Source organism: Corvus cornix, chromosome 9 (assembly GCF_000738735.6).
Source record: "Corvus cornix cornix isolate S_Up_H32 chromosome 9, ASM73873v5, whole genome shotgun sequence".
Taxonomy (NCBI): domain Eukaryota; kingdom Metazoa; phylum Chordata; class Aves; order Passeriformes; family Corvidae; genus Corvus; species Corvus cornix.
This window is the reverse complement of record NC_046339.1, coordinates 12,680,301-12,698,233: the sequence shown is the minus strand read 5'-3', so window position 1 is coordinate 12,698,233 and position 17,933 is coordinate 12,680,301. Positions and strand designations below refer to the sequence as shown.

The following is a 17,933-nucleotide window of genomic DNA, read 5'->3' as shown; positions in this document are numbered from 1 at the left end:
GAAGTGCAGGCTGCATGTTGGCTGGATATTTTTAGTTTGCTCTTAAAGTGAACAGCATCCCTGCTCTGCAGCTCAACGGGCAAAATCCAGCCCGAGAGTATTTCATTCCACGGCTTTCTTCCCAAGTTCATTGTTTAAATATGAGTATATCTTATAGATAAGGAGTGTGCGGTTCCTTAGAAAAAGAAACAAAAAAGAAGGAAAGAAATCTTAGTGTTATATCAAGTAGTTTCCAAATTGCATCAATAAATAGATACATATTTCCAAGCGAAAAATGCTCTGGACACAGGAAGGATAAGCAGACTCAAAACAAGGCAAAGTCTTCCTCCTGGAAATAAAGCATTCAACTTCAAGTTTTATAATATTTACACTATCAAAAGAACCATAAAAATTCAGACTCCTCCCTCCCAACCTTGGTGACATTTATTCACCATCAAGATTTTGTGATACATCTATGTGTGTATATATGTATATATAAATGCATCACACATGCATATATGCGAGTATAAATGCACACACACAACTGATCCGCCTTTATAAAATAAAATCTAGCTGAAATATTAAGAAAAAACAAAACCAAACACTGACTTGGAAACCCTGAATATATAAAGAAAGTTTTAGAAGGGAAGATTTCCTAATTTCTGCCTGAAAAGTGACTTCATACACATATCCCTTTAATTTTAAAGGCGCTTTCCAGTACTTAACATTCTCCTCATATCCTTGACATTGCCTGTTAATTTTACTGAAAAAAATTTTAAAAAAACATTTTTGACACAACACTGAATATATTGTTTACCATTCTGATGATTACCAAATTATATATGTTTTATTCCTCTGAAACCTAAACAGCTGATATAGTCCTAAAATGACTTAATGCCCGAGGGCACTGTTAAACCCAAACCTGCCACTAACAATTGCTTCCATCAAAATGATGTCAGGAGGCATTTCCAGCCCTGTATCTCAGTGCAAGTCTCCTGTGTATTTAATTCTCTACAGCTGAAGAAAATGAAAGCCAAGTGCAATAAACTGATTACATGATGATTAATGCTGATTAATGAAGAATGACGACATTTTACATGCGGCATTCAGTAATTCAAAATGTTGTTCAAAGGGATCTTTAAACAGCAGGCATGACAATTCATTACTTCTGTCACCATCACTAAGAGCTCAGATAATTGAGTAAGGCATGGAACAAAATACACACTTATTTAACCAGAAATTTAAGGTACAGTTACATTATACACAAAGGCAATCATTCATTAAATGCAGCTTACATTTCCAGGAAAGTCCTTTTATAGACCCACCTTACATCCAAACATTAAAGATATTGTGTTGTTGGTACATGCTACTTTACAGTGGCATAGCATCGGAGAAAAACAATCCAAGTTTTTTATGCTAGGAGACATTTTTTCAGACCCTGTGCACTTCAATCGATCCGTGACTGAGATTCCAGAAAAATGCCTCTGTAAGCGCTGCTTGCTGCCTGTCTTTGACATTTAATCTAGGTCCATAGTGTTCAAAAATAAGCCTTTATATAAATAGGTTGAATCCTTCAGGAAAAATGTTGCTTCATGTTAGAAGCCAGATCTTATTAAAAAAGCAAAGAAAAAATCCCGTGTCCATTTTTAAAATTTTTGAGTCAGCTCTGTATTTAATTACGTTAGCGCCAGCTTGAAGTGACAACTGTCTCACAGCCCAAAGTAATACTCGGATCCTCTCAGCCAGAAGCCCGGGTTAGATCCAAGGCAGCTCCACCTGCTGCAGTGCAAGGACTGCTATCTCCTCCATGAAAACAGAAGCAACTCCAGCAGAGCCACTGCTCAGTGTGTGCTGCTTGCTTAGGGGAGGGGCGAGATGTTGCAGCAAGGGACTCGTTACACGGCCCGATAGAGATAAACCCAACGCTTCCTGCAAGGTGCTTTCGCACTGCACCAATGAGCATGTGAAAACCCATTTTAAAATCAGCTGTGTGTAATTATGAAACCAGGGACGTTGTAAGCTTAACAGCAGGGAATTTGCTGATCTGCAATTTACACTGGCTTTTTCAAGGAAGTGTCAGCAGACCACAAAATGAATGGCTCTGGGATATTTAATCCTCATTTTCGAACATTAAAAATTCAAGGTTATTTGACACGCCAAAAAAATGGTCTTTAATTGCTGAGTAAAATTCCTAATGGTCTACCAAAAGTAATAAAGGAACATCTATAGAAATACATGAATACTCTCCAACTTCAATACAATGAAATCAGAAACTGCCATTTTTCCCCGTTATCACTTATGAACTCATGAACAATCTGGACTATGCATCTATTTGATTAAGAAGAGCTCTTGGTAAAGCATTTCAAACAACCGTACACTTAAAAGAACACTTAAAAGAGTTGAAGAAAAAAAGGCTTTTTTCCTTGGAACTGAGGTAAATACTGTCATAGACTCCTTAGAATTTATTGTTCTTTGTTGTGTGCTAACAAATCTAAGATGCAAAATTTTTAAATGGTTTGTTTGGGGTTTGTTTTTTAATCAAATGCTATAGGATTCAAACTTTATTTCATTTTTTACAAGTCCAGGGGTCTCTGCAGGATTTCAATCTATTTATGTATTTTAATAAATTGCATTACAGAAATTGATCCAAAACATGCCCTCTGCAATTACACTGCTCTTGTACCATAAGCTAACTTGCCTTTGCAAAAAACTTCAATAAAATAACATTAGCCATCATTCCTATTTTTTACTGCATCAAGAGGTATTGTAAAGAACTCTCTTTAGGACATGACTGTTCACTTAAGTTTACACCTGTAGCAGCCTTTTGTCATCTCCCTTTTACTTCATTTGGTTTACCTGATAAGCACCCCCTGAGGTTGCAAGTTTAGTGTAGTGTAAAATTGCATCCACACTTCCAGATCAGAAACTAGTAACTTCATGAATTATACTGAGACAGTCATCTCTATATAAATGTGCAGATTGATGAAACCAAAACTAAGGCAAGATGTCTGGAGAAAAATGTGTAACTCAGCCCACAGTAAACCTCAAAATAAACTTCATTTGCATGAGGACCTCGTTCTTGGTAGACTCTCCAAGGATTACCGATGACAGTATTTCCATATTAATAAGCATGGTTTTCTTTCCGCCATGTGCCGTGACCTTAGACAGGATTTCCCACAGTAGATCACTTCCACATGCGAGTACAGCAATATGGGCAGGACCAAAGAAAAAAAATCTAACACTCAACTTAATTGTCACAGAAAAAGAAACAAAGAGTGTAAAAAAACCCAAAAATGCACCTTCTTTGTCTAGCTAAGTTAGTCTATGTTTTGCTTGCAAGAATATCCAAGGGTAACCCTAAGTAGAACACGCTGATGGAAGAACCTAAAACCCATTTATGCTCCTTCTGCTGGCTGGGGGGGTCACAGTAAACGGACACCTGACTGAAGAAGCAGGGCAGAGCACATACTCAAACACCACACATGGCACATTGCACAAGGGGAAGGAACACAGGCACAGAGCGCTCTCTCTTGCCAAACACAGCAATATTCCTAGCCCACAAAACAACCTTTTCTATGCACCATGGATTGACAATCCATCTTACTTCCATACTTCTAATCACACTGTAATAACATAATTTCTTACTGAAATAACACAGTCAAATGTGTGGCAATTTCATGACAACAAAGTCAAAGAGCCAAAAGCAGTTCTTGAATGTTGCAGAAATAGCTTTTTGTGATGCAGAAAATATAAGCTCTAATGTGCCACAGGCATAGAAGAATCAATAAGAGGAAGATACAGTCTACACATCCACAAAGCATTCCATCAGTGAGATACAATAAAGAAGAGAAAGCTTAAGTAACTTCAGGCAATTACATCTACATTGTTGATGAAGACCACATAAAACATCTGAATCTTTCAGCCATATATTTGCAGCTGTAGATAAATAAATTGGTTACACTATAAAATCGTCTTGACCTTTATACAAAGATGAAACTTTACACATTTGCCTGCCCACAAGCTTAAAAATACAATGTTTAAGCTTATAAAATTAAAATATATTCTTACATATTTTGCTGACTAAATCCTGAGATTTAACTGTAATGAAGGTTTCACTTGTTCAAAACAATTATTTGTGCTCAAAAGGTTTTTTAAAAAAAACAGTTAACATAAATCTTGCTGAAATATGAACATATAGTATGTTCTCATATAGAGAAACATTTGAAACAATTATTTCCATGTCTACTTTTAAGCTCTAAAGAAACATTTCCACACTTAATTATTGCTCTGATTCAAATTGAAGGTTGAATTAACATTTCAAAACACAAAAAATAATGTATTAACACAATGACTAAGCCGTTAATTAGAAGAATATGGCTTTAACTACCTATCACTACTCATTCTCAATTTCTTACTCTGTATTTTGTATTATCACATAAAAGCCTGAGCTCCTGGAGTCAGAGCTCACCATTTCCATATTTCCTCAAAAGTGTTCTGAGTGAAAATAACTGGTTTCATCCTTACAAAAACACTACATAAAATGAAATGTCTTTATTTCAGCTTTTGTTTGAATGTTTACTTGGCAATAACCCATCTTTATGTATGGCTCCCACATGCGCAATAAAAATACCCACATCATTATGATCTTCAATTAGTGAGCAAGACTAATTTTGTTATCATAAAATTGGAAAGCTCCTACTTCCAAAACTCCCTGAGCACTAAGAATATTGGATAGAGAGAAACAGGAGCCATGCAGCATTAAAAAAAAAAAAAAACATACTGTAAGACTTTCATAGAAACTTAATGCTTCAGTTCAGCACTTGCCAACTATTCTTGATTGAACACAAGTAGTACCAATTTCATCGATTCATATATTCCACCTGTATCCTCAATACAACACAGTTTAAGAAACAGCAATCTCATAAGCTGCAAAACCTGGAGCTTTTAATGAAATGAGTGGTGAAGGTGTAACTTGACAAATGTACCAACTGTTCAGACTGCCAAACCAAAGGGAAAAAGGCTTCATAATTCTTCAGACAGAGTATAGAGTATGTCCCTTGAGTACCACTGCAGGCACCTGTCAAGCTGGTGGGACTCAAGCTTAGGTGTCCCTTCCCCAGAAGCCTGACCTGGTACACTTCTGGGATACGTAATACAATCCAATTAAAAAGAAAAATACACTTTTCAGCATCAGAATTACTTACATCTAATAAACTTTTTTTATCCTCTCTTCTGCATAATCGTAGTCTGTAAGGTCTTCAAAGAGTACACAGAATTTCAAAATGATAAAGAGCTCTGCAAAAAAAACTTGGATGCTGGTTTAAGATTACCCCATACTAGCACAGAGCTCTAATGTAATGTCTGTAATGATTTCTTACTCAAGGAGTAGTAATTTTCTAAGCATTTTCTATAAGGCAAATGAAATATGAACACTAGTTTGAGAACAACTGATGTCTGGTGCAAACTGCATCCATCAGCACCCAGGAAGCTCTTTGGCTCTGCAGTTCTTGCTCCCTGAAGTATCAGATGACCATCCAAGCCAATTTTGAGAGAGTACCCAAAAAATGCACTGCTTGTTTCTGCATTCTCCTAAATAGCCGAAAAAATCATTTGCACCGTTCTTTTGGGCAAAGAGGTGTTTATGCTCAAAACAATGTGAGCTGAAATTCCCCTTCTAAAGGGCATCTTTTACAGATCTCCATAGTTTAGAAACATCTTTTTGTGAGCTTGGCAGGTAAATCCTTTTGCAAGAGTTAGACCAGCAGCCACTGCTGCACATCCAGTTCAGAATGCTGATGTGCATCTCTCCTTTTTAGGAAACTTAATACTCTCATATACAAAATTTGCAAAATACAGCTGTCTGTGTCTTAAGTTTCCAAAACCCTGAAGAATACCACAGCCTCATTAACTTAAGAAGGAACATAAAATGTTACTTTGGAAAGAGGAAGCTGATTAATAGTTGCCTTTTTTGTTTTTGTAAACTTGCCCTGCAACAGCATTTAAGCCCAGAACAGGTCCTATGAATAGAAACTTTTCAGTGGGTGTTTGTGATTTTTCTCCCAGTTTATTCCAAGTCTTAAATTGTTACATCTAAGACAGATCTGGGACATCACTCCGATGAGGTCCTTCATAAGCCTTGATAAGTCAAGACAAAAAAAAGATAAGATTGTTTCCCTTCCCAACTGAGTGACCATCACTAAGGGCATTTGTATAAGCTTGCTTTTGGAGTTCTTTCAGTCCAAAACAGAGGAGGAAAATATAATGCCATATTGGAGAAAAACCCAGAGGTGTCTGCATTGTCATGTCCTCTAAATGCAAAAATAATCAGACTTCAAAATATGTGGTGACAGACTGAAGAGTGTTCAGAAGCAAAACTTCATGAAAAACAGACTTTCCTGACAATTACCACTGCATAGAGGTCCTACATATTCCAAGTGTCATTTCAAAGATATTTTGCCTCTTAGTAATTCTAACACTACAGCTTAACTTCAGCCAAACTGACTGGAGGGATAGAGGTCTCTGAGGATATCAATCATGTGCAAGTTTCTCACTAGGTAGCAAGCATAGGAATAAACACCAAAAAAACCCCACCAAAGGAAGGGGAAACAAGTGAGAGGGTAAGGCTGCCTAAGCAACAACAAGCAGAATTTATACAAGACAGATTAAGAATATCAAAGGGGGGAAAGTCTAGCAAAATGCTGTGTAGGAGCTTATATTAAAACAGTCGCACACCTTGACAAAAAGTTATAGGTAGTCATGTTTTCTAAGACAAGCATGAGGACATTGTATGTTTTGGAATTAAAAATGCCCTGAGTGAAACATCTTCCTTTTCTTAGATGTTTTGAAAGTATTTTAGCACAACTGGAGCATGATTTACATCTTTAGTTTTCACACAAGGAGTTCCCTAGAATGAGAGAGGTCACAGAATTGGCTAGTATGACTACTATGAAAGCCAAAACTCAACATTATTTTTCCCTAGCTGGAAACCACCAGTCAGGAGAACATCCTCAATACAGACTAGGAAATGACTGAAAATAAATGGTTCCCTTTTGCAATACTTGAAGTTTGATCCAATAAAGGCATCGTATTTGCAGCAGATATGTGTCTATCTGACCTTCTGCTAAATTCACTGTGGAAAATTATATTAGCAACATCTAAGTGAGGGAAAAAAAGAATGTTACTGTATTTTGAATAGACTATACTGTGATTAGAATACAACTCAACCAGAAAATTCCTAAAATCAAAATGTAATACATTGCTTCAAACATATTTAGCATGTCCAGAGACAGTCCATGGTAGGTTGAACCTGGATGACAGGTAAGCGTCTAACCAGCCACTCACTCACTCCCTCCCAGAGGGATGAGGGAGAGAATCAGAAAGGCAAAATCAGGAGGAGAAACCTCATAGGACAAGATAAATAAGTGAAAGGGGAAATTAAAAAAATAAATAAAAAACGCCAAAGCCCAACCAACCACACATACAAATGAGGCAAGCCAAATCACTAACCACCAGCAGGTCAATGGCCAACCTCAGCAACACCCACTTCCTCCTAAATTATTGCTGAGCAAGATATTAAAATATGTGGAGTATCTTTTCAGTCAGTTTGGGTCAGAGGCTCCAGCTGTATCCCCTCACAACCTCTTGCCCACCCCCAGCCTACTTGCCAGGGCAGTAGAGTGAGAAAATAAGAGGCCCTGACACGGTGTGAGTGCTATTCAGCAACAGCTAAAACACTGGTGTGTTCATCAACAGTTTGTCACAATCTCAAACATAGCACCATATGGGCTGCTGAGAGGAAAATTAACTCCATCCCAGCCAAACCTGGTACCAGTCTGACCTGAAAAGTCCTTTAGTATTAAAAACTATGAGATATTTGCATTCAAAAAACATTCCTGAAATCATTCAGAGTAAAAGTATGTGATTAATCTAAAGTTGCCTTTGATGTGTTGCCTCCATCTGTCCACACAGGAGAAAAAAAGTATTCATATTTAGCCCTAAATGGTTCCACGGAACTCTCAAAAAGATTTCTAGTGAAAAACAGACACCGAATCACAAAGATAAAACTGATAAACTATAAAAAGCCCTCCTGAAAGACCCAAAAGCTTTACAGCCTTGTCTCGTCCCTTCCCCACACCTTCAGTGAAGCTTTCACCCAATCTGTATTTGATGGATGGACTCTAATCTCAAGTGGTAATTACCAGCCAAACAAGGTTATACTCTCAAGGCTATACTCAGTGGGAAAAATTAATTCCAGCAGAGTGTGATTAGCTGGAACTGCTCTCCACAGTGACAAGACCAGGCTGGAGCAAGGATGTCATTTCACTCTGGATTGTTCTCTGTAGGACCCAGGCTGACTAGGCTAAGCACATCCTCCAAAACATAGTTTTCCTTATGCACGTATTGGGCTTAAACGGAAGGCTAGTTTGATTAAGACTTTAATGCAGGAACTTGTAGGGGGAGTGTGATGGGAGGAAAGAGGGACAACACCTTTGAGGTTTGTTCCAGATGGATAACATATGAAGATCCTTCAAATATCATAGAATTGCTCAGAATCCAAGTCATCCTATCATATCTTTTTGAAAGAGCACCTTTAGGAGAAGCAGTTTTCAGTAGTGGAAAACCTTCTAAATGGTCCGTGCAAAGTAGCCACAAAAAGTAGACCTGCTGCTGAATAATTCACAAATAATTAATAAAGCATCTGTGCCTCCCTTGAAAAAATAAGGACAGACTGGTAAAAAAACAAGTGAAAATGAGTAAGAGAAAATATATTAATAATACATGTCTTTTATCTGGTGAAGCCTCAAACTACTCCAGATTCATCTCAATAGCTGTTCATGCTTGTTTAACACCACGTCAAGAAGAGACTGCAATTTGACATATTTGGTGCTACATCAAAGCAGCAGAGCAGAAAAGAGTTGAGGCTAACAACCTCTCATAGCCAGGAGATGAGGTGCTTGCACAATACTAATAACAGTGGGGGTTTTTCCCTCGCCTGCAGACAGTGAGGTTGTTCCCAGAGATAAACGCAACTCAGTCCTCCAGTCCTGCTGTTTTAAAAACAGTGAAAACCGATCACATCTCAATTATAAAAGAGTCTGCTGAGATCAGGACAGAATCTAGATGACAGTGCTGTTCTGTGGATGCTCAAATACTTTCTAAATACACACAGGACTGTCACTCTCTAGCTTCTATAACAATTGTTTTCAAAAAGACAACTGTCCAAAATAGAATATTTCTTCTTAGTATGTTTTAGCAAGATGCTACAGAAAATAGCACCCTACTTCAGCTTTGAAATTACTTCAGTTAGGACCCAAATACCTGAGTGAATGTGACGGTATGTTATAGCTAATATAGGTCATTCTCCACTTCTTCCTCCCCTCTGTTGCCTTTAAAACACCTGGAAAATAGTGCCTCAACTAAAATTATAGAGGGGTTTTAAACCACCAAGTGGAGCAAAACTATTAGCTCCAGAAAAAAAAGAAACTCAGAGAAAACCAGAAAGTATTTCTTTTCTGTATAACTTTGAGAGAATCATAAATCTTGCCTATTGGAAACTTTTTCTGATCATCTCATCTGATAAAAGCCAGAAAAATAAAAAAAATTACAGGGAATAACATCAAGGATAAAGATACTCAGTGGCTTCTATTGAGAAGCTTAACTGACAAAGCTCTTCATCTTATAAAAAGCAAGCAGCTGAGTTGGAAATATGACACTCAATCTTTGAAGAGATGAATGGCATAAAAAAGACATAAAAAGCAGCTAACTATTTAGGACAACACAGGCATTAGCAGACAATTAAATTGCCCAGCAGATGTTTGAAAGCAAACAAAAGAAAGTACCACAGAGCTCATTGCCCAGGATATCAAATTAAAAAGGAAAAGAGCAAATCAACAAACCAGGGTCTAATAAAAATGTGTAATCACTATCTCAGGAAACCTTTCACATGCTGTGTGATGGACTGGGACAGCAACTGAAGTGGGAACTTGTCCTTCATTTACAATCATCAAATAGAATCACTAGGGCTGCAAAAGACCTCAAGAGATCATCAGGTAGAACCATTAGCCAGGCCCTACCATGTTCACTACTAAACAATATCCCCAAATGAAATGTGACTTTTGAACACTTCTGGGGACGGTGATTACACCACTTCCCTGGGCACTATATTCCAATGCCCAACCATCCTTTCAGTGAAGAAGTTTTTCCTAATATCTAACCTAAGCCTCATCTTAAGATGAATTACCAGTCATAGTTGGAAGAGATCCACAAAGCTTACCCACAAGTCCTACTCCATTTTTAAGGAGTACCTGTACACTGAAGAATTCCATTTGCATCACCAGAGCATCAGAGACTGATCAACTCAAGGCTTCCCCTGGGCATCTTAACTATTGGTTAAAGAAATGCTGATGTAACAACAAACAGGAACAACAGAAAGGGGACAAGCAAAGGGAATGAAAATTACAAAAAGCTTAATGCACTTGTGAACTGCAGTGCTATGCAGTGTCTAACAAAGCCAACAACACAGAATGCAAGCAGGAAAGTTTTCACATTCCTTGTATGTTTATTTGATGCTGTAAGAGAAGTCATCACACAGAGCTGAAGTCACTTTCATAGCACTTGGATTGCTGATGACACACAAGCTTAAGTTAAGAAAGGAAGAGATAAAAGCAATACTTGCCAGAGTCTTCAAAAGTCCTTTGAGACATTCCAGTAAAAAAAGCAGAGATGACCAAAATAAAAATGGTTTAGTGTTGCCCATTCTCATATTATAGAAAATCATTACCTAGGCTAATAAGGGCTGGGATAATCCAATTTTAATGAAAATTACCACATGCATATATTTATATGAGGGTGGTGGATGAATATTAACTGTATATAGGAATTTCCAAAATAATACAGGGATATAAAAAAATATGTAGTATCAACAAGATTTTACAGCTTCATGATTAGCAAGTCAACAAATTAATATCAGTTCTCTAACATGTAAGTTAACACTTCATTTCTTTCTACCGTTCAAAAGAACTTCCTCACATACTTCACATGTCGGAGGGATAAGGAAGCTTTGCAAATTCTGGGAAGCAGATCCCGCATTGTCCCGGTTTCTTAACTTGAACAAAGCACATTGAACACAGCAGAGGGCAGCAGTTCTCCACTGCCACTCGACAGCATTTCCCTGATTGCAACAGCAGCCTTTAAAGGGAAGGATGCAAACCGCTAAAGACGAGAGTACATTCCTGCTTCCAAAGTCTTCGTTTAACAGAAGTACACTTCACTCTCTACAAAGACAAAAAAAAAATTCACTATGATCCAAGCATCAGATCTGAATTCAAAACAAAACCAGAGAAGAAACAAGTTGATTCTATCAGAAGGGTTTTAATTTCCTTTGTTACAGTCACAATCTGGTGCCCAAATTGTTTCAACATGCTGTTTATAAATTGCAGTACAATGGTGAGCCGATGCACAGAACCTAAATTTTATTTGAGCACCTGAATGAACAAATGAAGAAATATTTTCATTAGTGGTAGAAAAAGTAAAGGTTTTCAAATTGCCAGTTAGCAGTCACAGAGTTGAAACAATCCTATTTTGAAATTAACTTCCCTGTTTAGAGTTATCAGACATGTACTTTTACAATCCCTGTGACAGTAGAGATACATTAGAACATGCTACAAATGGTGCTTAAAGAATTTGAGATGACTAAAAATTCTCATTTTTGGATCCAACCCAATCTGATGCTTTTCATTCAAAACGCAAAGTGAGACAGATTTTTCTGCTAGGTCACTCACACAACCTAAACACATAATAAACAACTTAATATGATCTTTAAAATCATCTAGCTACATTATAATGAGCTTGTGTTATCTACATTATTGTTATAAAAGTCTTTTATTAAGTAATTACTTTAGCAGCGAGGATCATTTTGATTTCCAGCTTTAATTTATTTTGTCTTAATTCTTATTGCTCCCATTCCAGCATCATCTCATTTGAAAAATCACTACCATCTTTTGAGTTTGGAAACATGTTCCCTAACACGTTCCCATCAAGGCAAACTATTTCAACTTTTTTTTTCTTGCCCCTCCTTCCCAGACAGCACTTCCCTCACCACTCTAATAGTACTTTCAGCTGTCTATGTGCAATTTGCAGTGTCCCTTATATAACACACTGTAAAACAGAATTTTTCTATCTCCTCATAATAACCTGATGGCCTCCAAAGAGTTTCAATCAATCAAAATAAGATCAGGAACAGAGCTATAAAGACCATGCGTCTTCTAGCCCAACTACAGACTTCTTTCCAGTCACCTGAACTATAGTTCCTGGCCTAAAACCAGCTGTGTACATGAGATCCAGTAAACAACCTATTAGGAAGTTAGTAAATAAAGAAATGGATCCATTTCTCACCATACAAGTGACATTTATTTCCACAAAATTCTCTGCAAACAGCTTTTAAAATGCATTTATTAATAACAGATCACTAAGTTAACTAAGTATTCATTATCCATTTCCTTAGCCTGAAGAAAGGTGAAACCCAGCAGGTAAGAAGGATTTCATGTAATAAAATAGTGCTCCTTTTGCCTTCTTGAGTAACTATCAAATTATTATGGAATTTAATTACAAATAGCAGCAGAAAGGTGGTTTGGTTGGGAGTTCTTTTTAAAATGAACTGCAACAGCATCAGCATTTCAGACTGCAGAATTATGACAGAAATTTCTTCTTCATTTTGAGTCCCGAGTTTTTTTGAGGAGAACTGTACCTGAACTAACTAAACTAAAGCTAAAGCAACCAAAGTAGATTTTTCAGACGCAGACAGTCATGTGATAAATAGTTGCATTTTACCACATATGAATGGCTTGGGTTTGGGGTTTTTTTCCAAATAGAAAAATAGCAGAATGAAGAGTAAGAAAGAAGTCTCCTTCTGGACAAAACATTTACAAAAACATACAGGAATATACTACAAGTCAAATGTACACAGTTTTGAATTACTACATATTTTCAAAGGAATAATGGGCATACCAGTGAAAGGCCATCTTTTAATTACAGCAGAAAAATGGACCGAGTTCATCACTGTAACACTCTAAGGACTTCAGAGCTATTCTACAGATAAATAAAGTCCAAGAATCTTGCAAGAATGCAAGAAGTGACTGTTTCGTTCCAGATTCAGTGCTACTACATTTGGCCAACCCACCACCACAGCAGCTGGAAAGCCCAAGTCAGAAGAGCCTTTGGAGTCTGCTTAAGAGAAAAGCTCTGGAGCTTGGGGTACAAGATGTGCAACTGGTGTGTCACCTGCACAACATGCAAACAAAGCCCTCCTCAGCAATGGTGCCTTCACCAGGTAATAAAGGCCCCCCAAACGCAGGTGCCTAAATGCAACTATAGCACACTTTTTCCAGCAGGCAAGAAAGAACAGTCGCAGAGGAGTGAGAATTTCCTGCATCAGTGCTCCATCTCAATGGCACATTTGAGAGAACTGTGAATGATGGCTGGCACACACAGCCCCACCAAGACAAGGAAAGAGCAAAAATGTCCTCAACCAATGTTATTTGTGGCAGAAGTAAACTCACTGTTGGAGCACAAAGATTGAAAGAAGGAATTAATTATTGTTCTAATGTTTTCACAGCGTGGAGGGTAGGGAATCATTCCTCCAGGCAATATGGGTTTGTCTCTAAAACCCCCTAAGGCCTGTTCATTCTTTGTTGGGCATTTAGATGAATTCAGAAAATGCTGATGATTCCTGCCCACACTGACCTTTAAGACAGCAGCTCTCAGTTATACTTTAAGCATGCATTAGAATTTCATTAAACAATGTCCTTCCCTCCTCCAAACCAAGACATGCCAGTGTATGGTCTTCAAAGAAACGTATCTTAAAAACACACAAGCATAACTAGGCTGAATATCCCTTAGATAATGATGGTCTCCACTTGAATATGTTTTCAATGTTTTACTTTTTTTGGTCTGGTAAATACCAGTCCTAGGAATGAGATTCAAGTAATGATATTCCCACTTATGAAAGTATGAGTAATACCCCCTGACAAAACATCAGACTATGATTAAGCCTCAAAGAAAGTGTAAAAACACCCCTCATGTTAACAAAGCCCTGGTGCAATGCACTGCATTGACAAAAGAAATGATCAAGCACAGTGCTGGCTAGTAAAACAAATCTGACTAGCAGCATACCAGATAATCAGCCAGTGAGCTCAGACGTCCTGAAATCTCACTTCAAATAACAGAGGAAGTTTTTTGGGGTTTTCGCCATCAAGAAATCTAAATAGCTCTGTCTACACTGAAGGAATCGTGTTGGAGACCATATGCCCAACTATGAACAACCCTACATTTATTCACCCACTGTTTTCTCCCACTGTTTTCATTACAACAGAAACTATGCCAAAGTTGTTCACGCAAAGGGTCCAGTTCCAAACTGAGCAGTTTGATTCTGCTGCAGAGAGAATCACTGCTCTTCTCACCTTCTCCTTCCAAAAATGTTGAGCTGTTAAGTCTTATGATTTTACCTGCCTTTTCCAGGCATCTGAGTGACTTTAGCTACTCAACAGTTAACAACTCTCCATCCCAGCAGCTATCTTTCAAAAGGTCTAGTGCTTGTTTGACTTTTCCGTGAGCTGTTTTAACTCAGTAGCCAGCAGAAAAGCATACAGAGTTCTACCAGGTTCCTAGCAGGTGAGCAGTGAACAAAAAGGGGCAGAAGCATTCTCAGTAGCACCAACTGGGTTTCATTGTCACTCATGAAGCAATAGATTGAATTCTTCTCCTGTAGTAAACAAGGACAGCAAAGCAAAAGGGATCAGGAATGAACGCTTCAACTCTCTGCTGCCATTAATACCTGGAAAATTACTCAGGTTATGATCATCAGCTCCTTTGAAACCCACACAGTTCCACATAGGCAATGGAGTTGAGAAAATTCTTTGAAGGGGTTTTATTTGTAGGATTGATTTTTTGCCACTGTATCCAGCATCTCCAGTCTAAACATATTCCACACCATGTTCTCAGAGTCAGTCCAACTCCCAGAACTAGTGCAATAGCCAAATATAACTAATTTATCACTTATTTCTAGTATTAATTAGCAGCTTTTACATTTAAAACAGAGGGAGAAATAAGTACAAACACACACAATGACACAAGATCTTCATGTAAGATTCATCAGCTTCATATAAACATCTCGGGTGCATGGCATCCAGTTTCTTGGAGAACACAAATATAAACATCACTGCTGCCTGCCTGAATAACTACACAGTCCTAATAACTGCCAGGTTATCAATTACACAACCCTGTATACCTGCAGCCATTTAGAAAGAGCAAGCAAGCACAAGTAAACAAAGATTATCTTAGAAGATGCTTTGTATAAGAAGAAAACACCACAGATTTATACCTTCGTTTTATATTCTATGTGCATTTTGATGAGACTAGAAAATCCACGTAAGGGAAAGCCAAAGAATACTACAGAACAGGTGCTTCTGGCTCAGGAAGTTCTTGAGTCTTAAACTGCTGTTGGTTGGGAGAATACCAAAAACCATGTTAACAGAAAGAGAACTCTGAAATCCAGAGAACTCCCTTAGAAAGAAGTTAAATGCAGAAAGCTTATTATGTCCTTGTAATCAATACACAGTAAAAATGTAAATTTCTACTAATGATTTGCCTTAAGTAAGTCTATTTTCTCATATTTCTTCATACAGCTTTTCAGATTTTGCATATCAGGTCCCTTCATCATTTCCTCCATCATCACTCTGCCACCTGCATCGCTCTTGGTGCCATCAGTTATCACCTTCAAACATATTCATCTTCAAAACTCAGAGAAGCCACTTTCAGTTCCATCCACAGAATCCAAAATATAGTATTTGTTAATCTCTTTAGCTACAACCTCTAGAATTACCCAGCAGCTATCTGATGTTGCACTGGGCTTCTTTATTTGCCATGTAGAGATTAGAAGCATGACCCTCTGCAAAAGTTCATTCTGTATATTAAATCTTCAAACTTTTTAAAGGGCTGTTCACAACCACAAATACAGGCAGTTGGGACATTGTTTCTCCTGGCATGACCACAAGGTCAGTATTCTTGGCTTGTATTCCTCATTGCTTTTGTCAAATACCCTTTAAACCCAATACAGCAAACATACTTCACACACTTGGTCTCCTATTCCACATGAAAGCTGGCCAATCCTTTAGAATATAGGCAACCATTCTTGATTTTGACACTTCTCAACTATCTAGTAGGCAGCTGTTTCTTTGGCATTGCATTATACATCAAGCTCACATGCAAGAGCAATATCATACCATCTGCTGATGCTGCCAACATTAGAGTTGCACCATTTTTTTCACTTCCCAAAGCTTTTGTGACTGATTCTGCATCCTTTTCTTCAACACTGTAACCAGATAACATAGCAAAGTCAGGTGATTTACTAATAGCACTACTCAACTGGCTCACCAGATATCTGTGATTTATCCACAGCAACTAGCTTTTTAGTGAGGACATGGAATGTTGGCAAAATGAAGTCCTTGGCCAAACCCCATTACGACACACCATTCACATGTGCCAACTTGGAAGAGCTGTTGTGTACTATTAAGTACTGAAAGTATTTCTTAAGCTTTCAGTGTAATAATTTCCCATATAACTCATTTACATCTCATCTACAATATTAAATTCAAAATTCTGTATTTTGTTCCTTCACTTAAGAAAGCAAATTCCTTTGGCCCCACCAAATAATTTTTCCATCAAGTTTATACATAAAAGCTTCGCTTTTAATTGTTTCAGTTTTCACACAAGTGTCTCTCACATTTTACTTCCTACCAACATCGAAGCTTTCAGGTTTTATGCACACAGTACATAACACAGAAGGTTAAAACTTGCATTGCAACCTCTCTTTATGTTTCTTGAAACACTTGTTGGACCTGGAATATAGGATCAAGTACGGTGGAAAAGCACCGAGATGGTCACTTGGCTGAAGCACAATGAAGAAAGGTTCAGGGGACTGGGCTTGTTCAACCCAGAGAAAGGCACTGGGCAGGAGCTGATAACAGCCTTCTAATGTCTAAGAGGAGACACCAAGAAAACAAAACTGGGCCCTTGTTGTGCACAGCATGAGGAGAGAACTTTAAACTGAGTGGCTTACAAAAAGGCTGAGGGGGCTTACAAGACCTAATCAAAGCCCTAAGTGACCTGGTCTGAGTTGATGCTGCCCCTTCTTTAAGCAGATGGTTGGAAAAGATCACTTTCAGCACAAAAAAATTCAATTATGCACAATTCATTTAAGCTGAGGCAAATTCCAAAAACTTTCTATAACAATGGGACTCTGAATGACAGTGAAATGCACAACCAAGTGAGGAAAGCTGCAGGAATCACATAAACTCACTGTCACCTTTCCCACTTCATCCATGCCAGCTGTAGCTGTGCTCCTGTGGTCAGGTACCTTGCAGCCACACCACTGAGCTCACTTAGAATTTATGAGGTCTCACGGCTTAAGTTTTACAACTTAGGAAAAAAACCCTTCATCTTTCTCCCTTAGTAACAGGTTGATGTATTATACATTTCCCCTCTCCCGAAATACTGGAGTTTGGCTTCTGTCAGAAACAAGGACTGGACCACACTGATACTGCTCTGATGCAGTCCAGGCAGGATGCTTCTTAGTATTTTGAAATAAAAATGGTACAAAAGCATTGTTTTTTCACACTTGTCAGGCTAGACATATTACTTAAAGCTATTTTAGATCACTGTCATTTTAAATTCTACTGCTTTACTGAAAGTATACTATGGAACAAAGTTAAGAATGACTGCTAAAAATGGCTTTTTCTGGAAAAATCAAAGACTTTTCATATTCTGTATTTTTAAGTGCCATGAACTCATTTAAAACTGTGACTTAAATAAAAATCATTACTGTAAGCTCAGCCCACGTGCCTGCTCTTAATAGTATCCATGGTTGCAGTGATGCAAATTTGCCTACCTACATCAAACCA

At 37.9% G+C, this 17,933-nt stretch overlaps 1 protein-coding gene across 20 annotated transcripts in view; it reads right to left on the bottom strand.

The window, feature by feature from the left end:
- Positions 1 to 17,933, bottom strand: part of DLG1 (discs large MAGUK scaffold protein 1) — a 148,692-nt gene that overhangs the window by 102,667 nt on the left and 28,092 nt on the right. For 3 of the 20 annotated variants that reach the window (XM_019289842.3, XM_010406138.4, XM_019289848.3), the window contains exon 1: positions 1,305 to 1,792. The exons of 16 other annotated variants lie outside the window; for them this stretch is intronic. In XM_019289842.3, coding sequence (XP_019145387.1) covers positions 1,305 to 1,496 — 192 coding nt within the window. In that variant the 5' untranslated portion in view covers positions 1,497 to 1,792. Of the gene's footprint in view, positions 1 to 1,304; positions 1,794 to 17,933 lie in introns of those variants that run through there. One more of the 20 variants, XM_010406135.4, reaches the window with a different exon arrangement.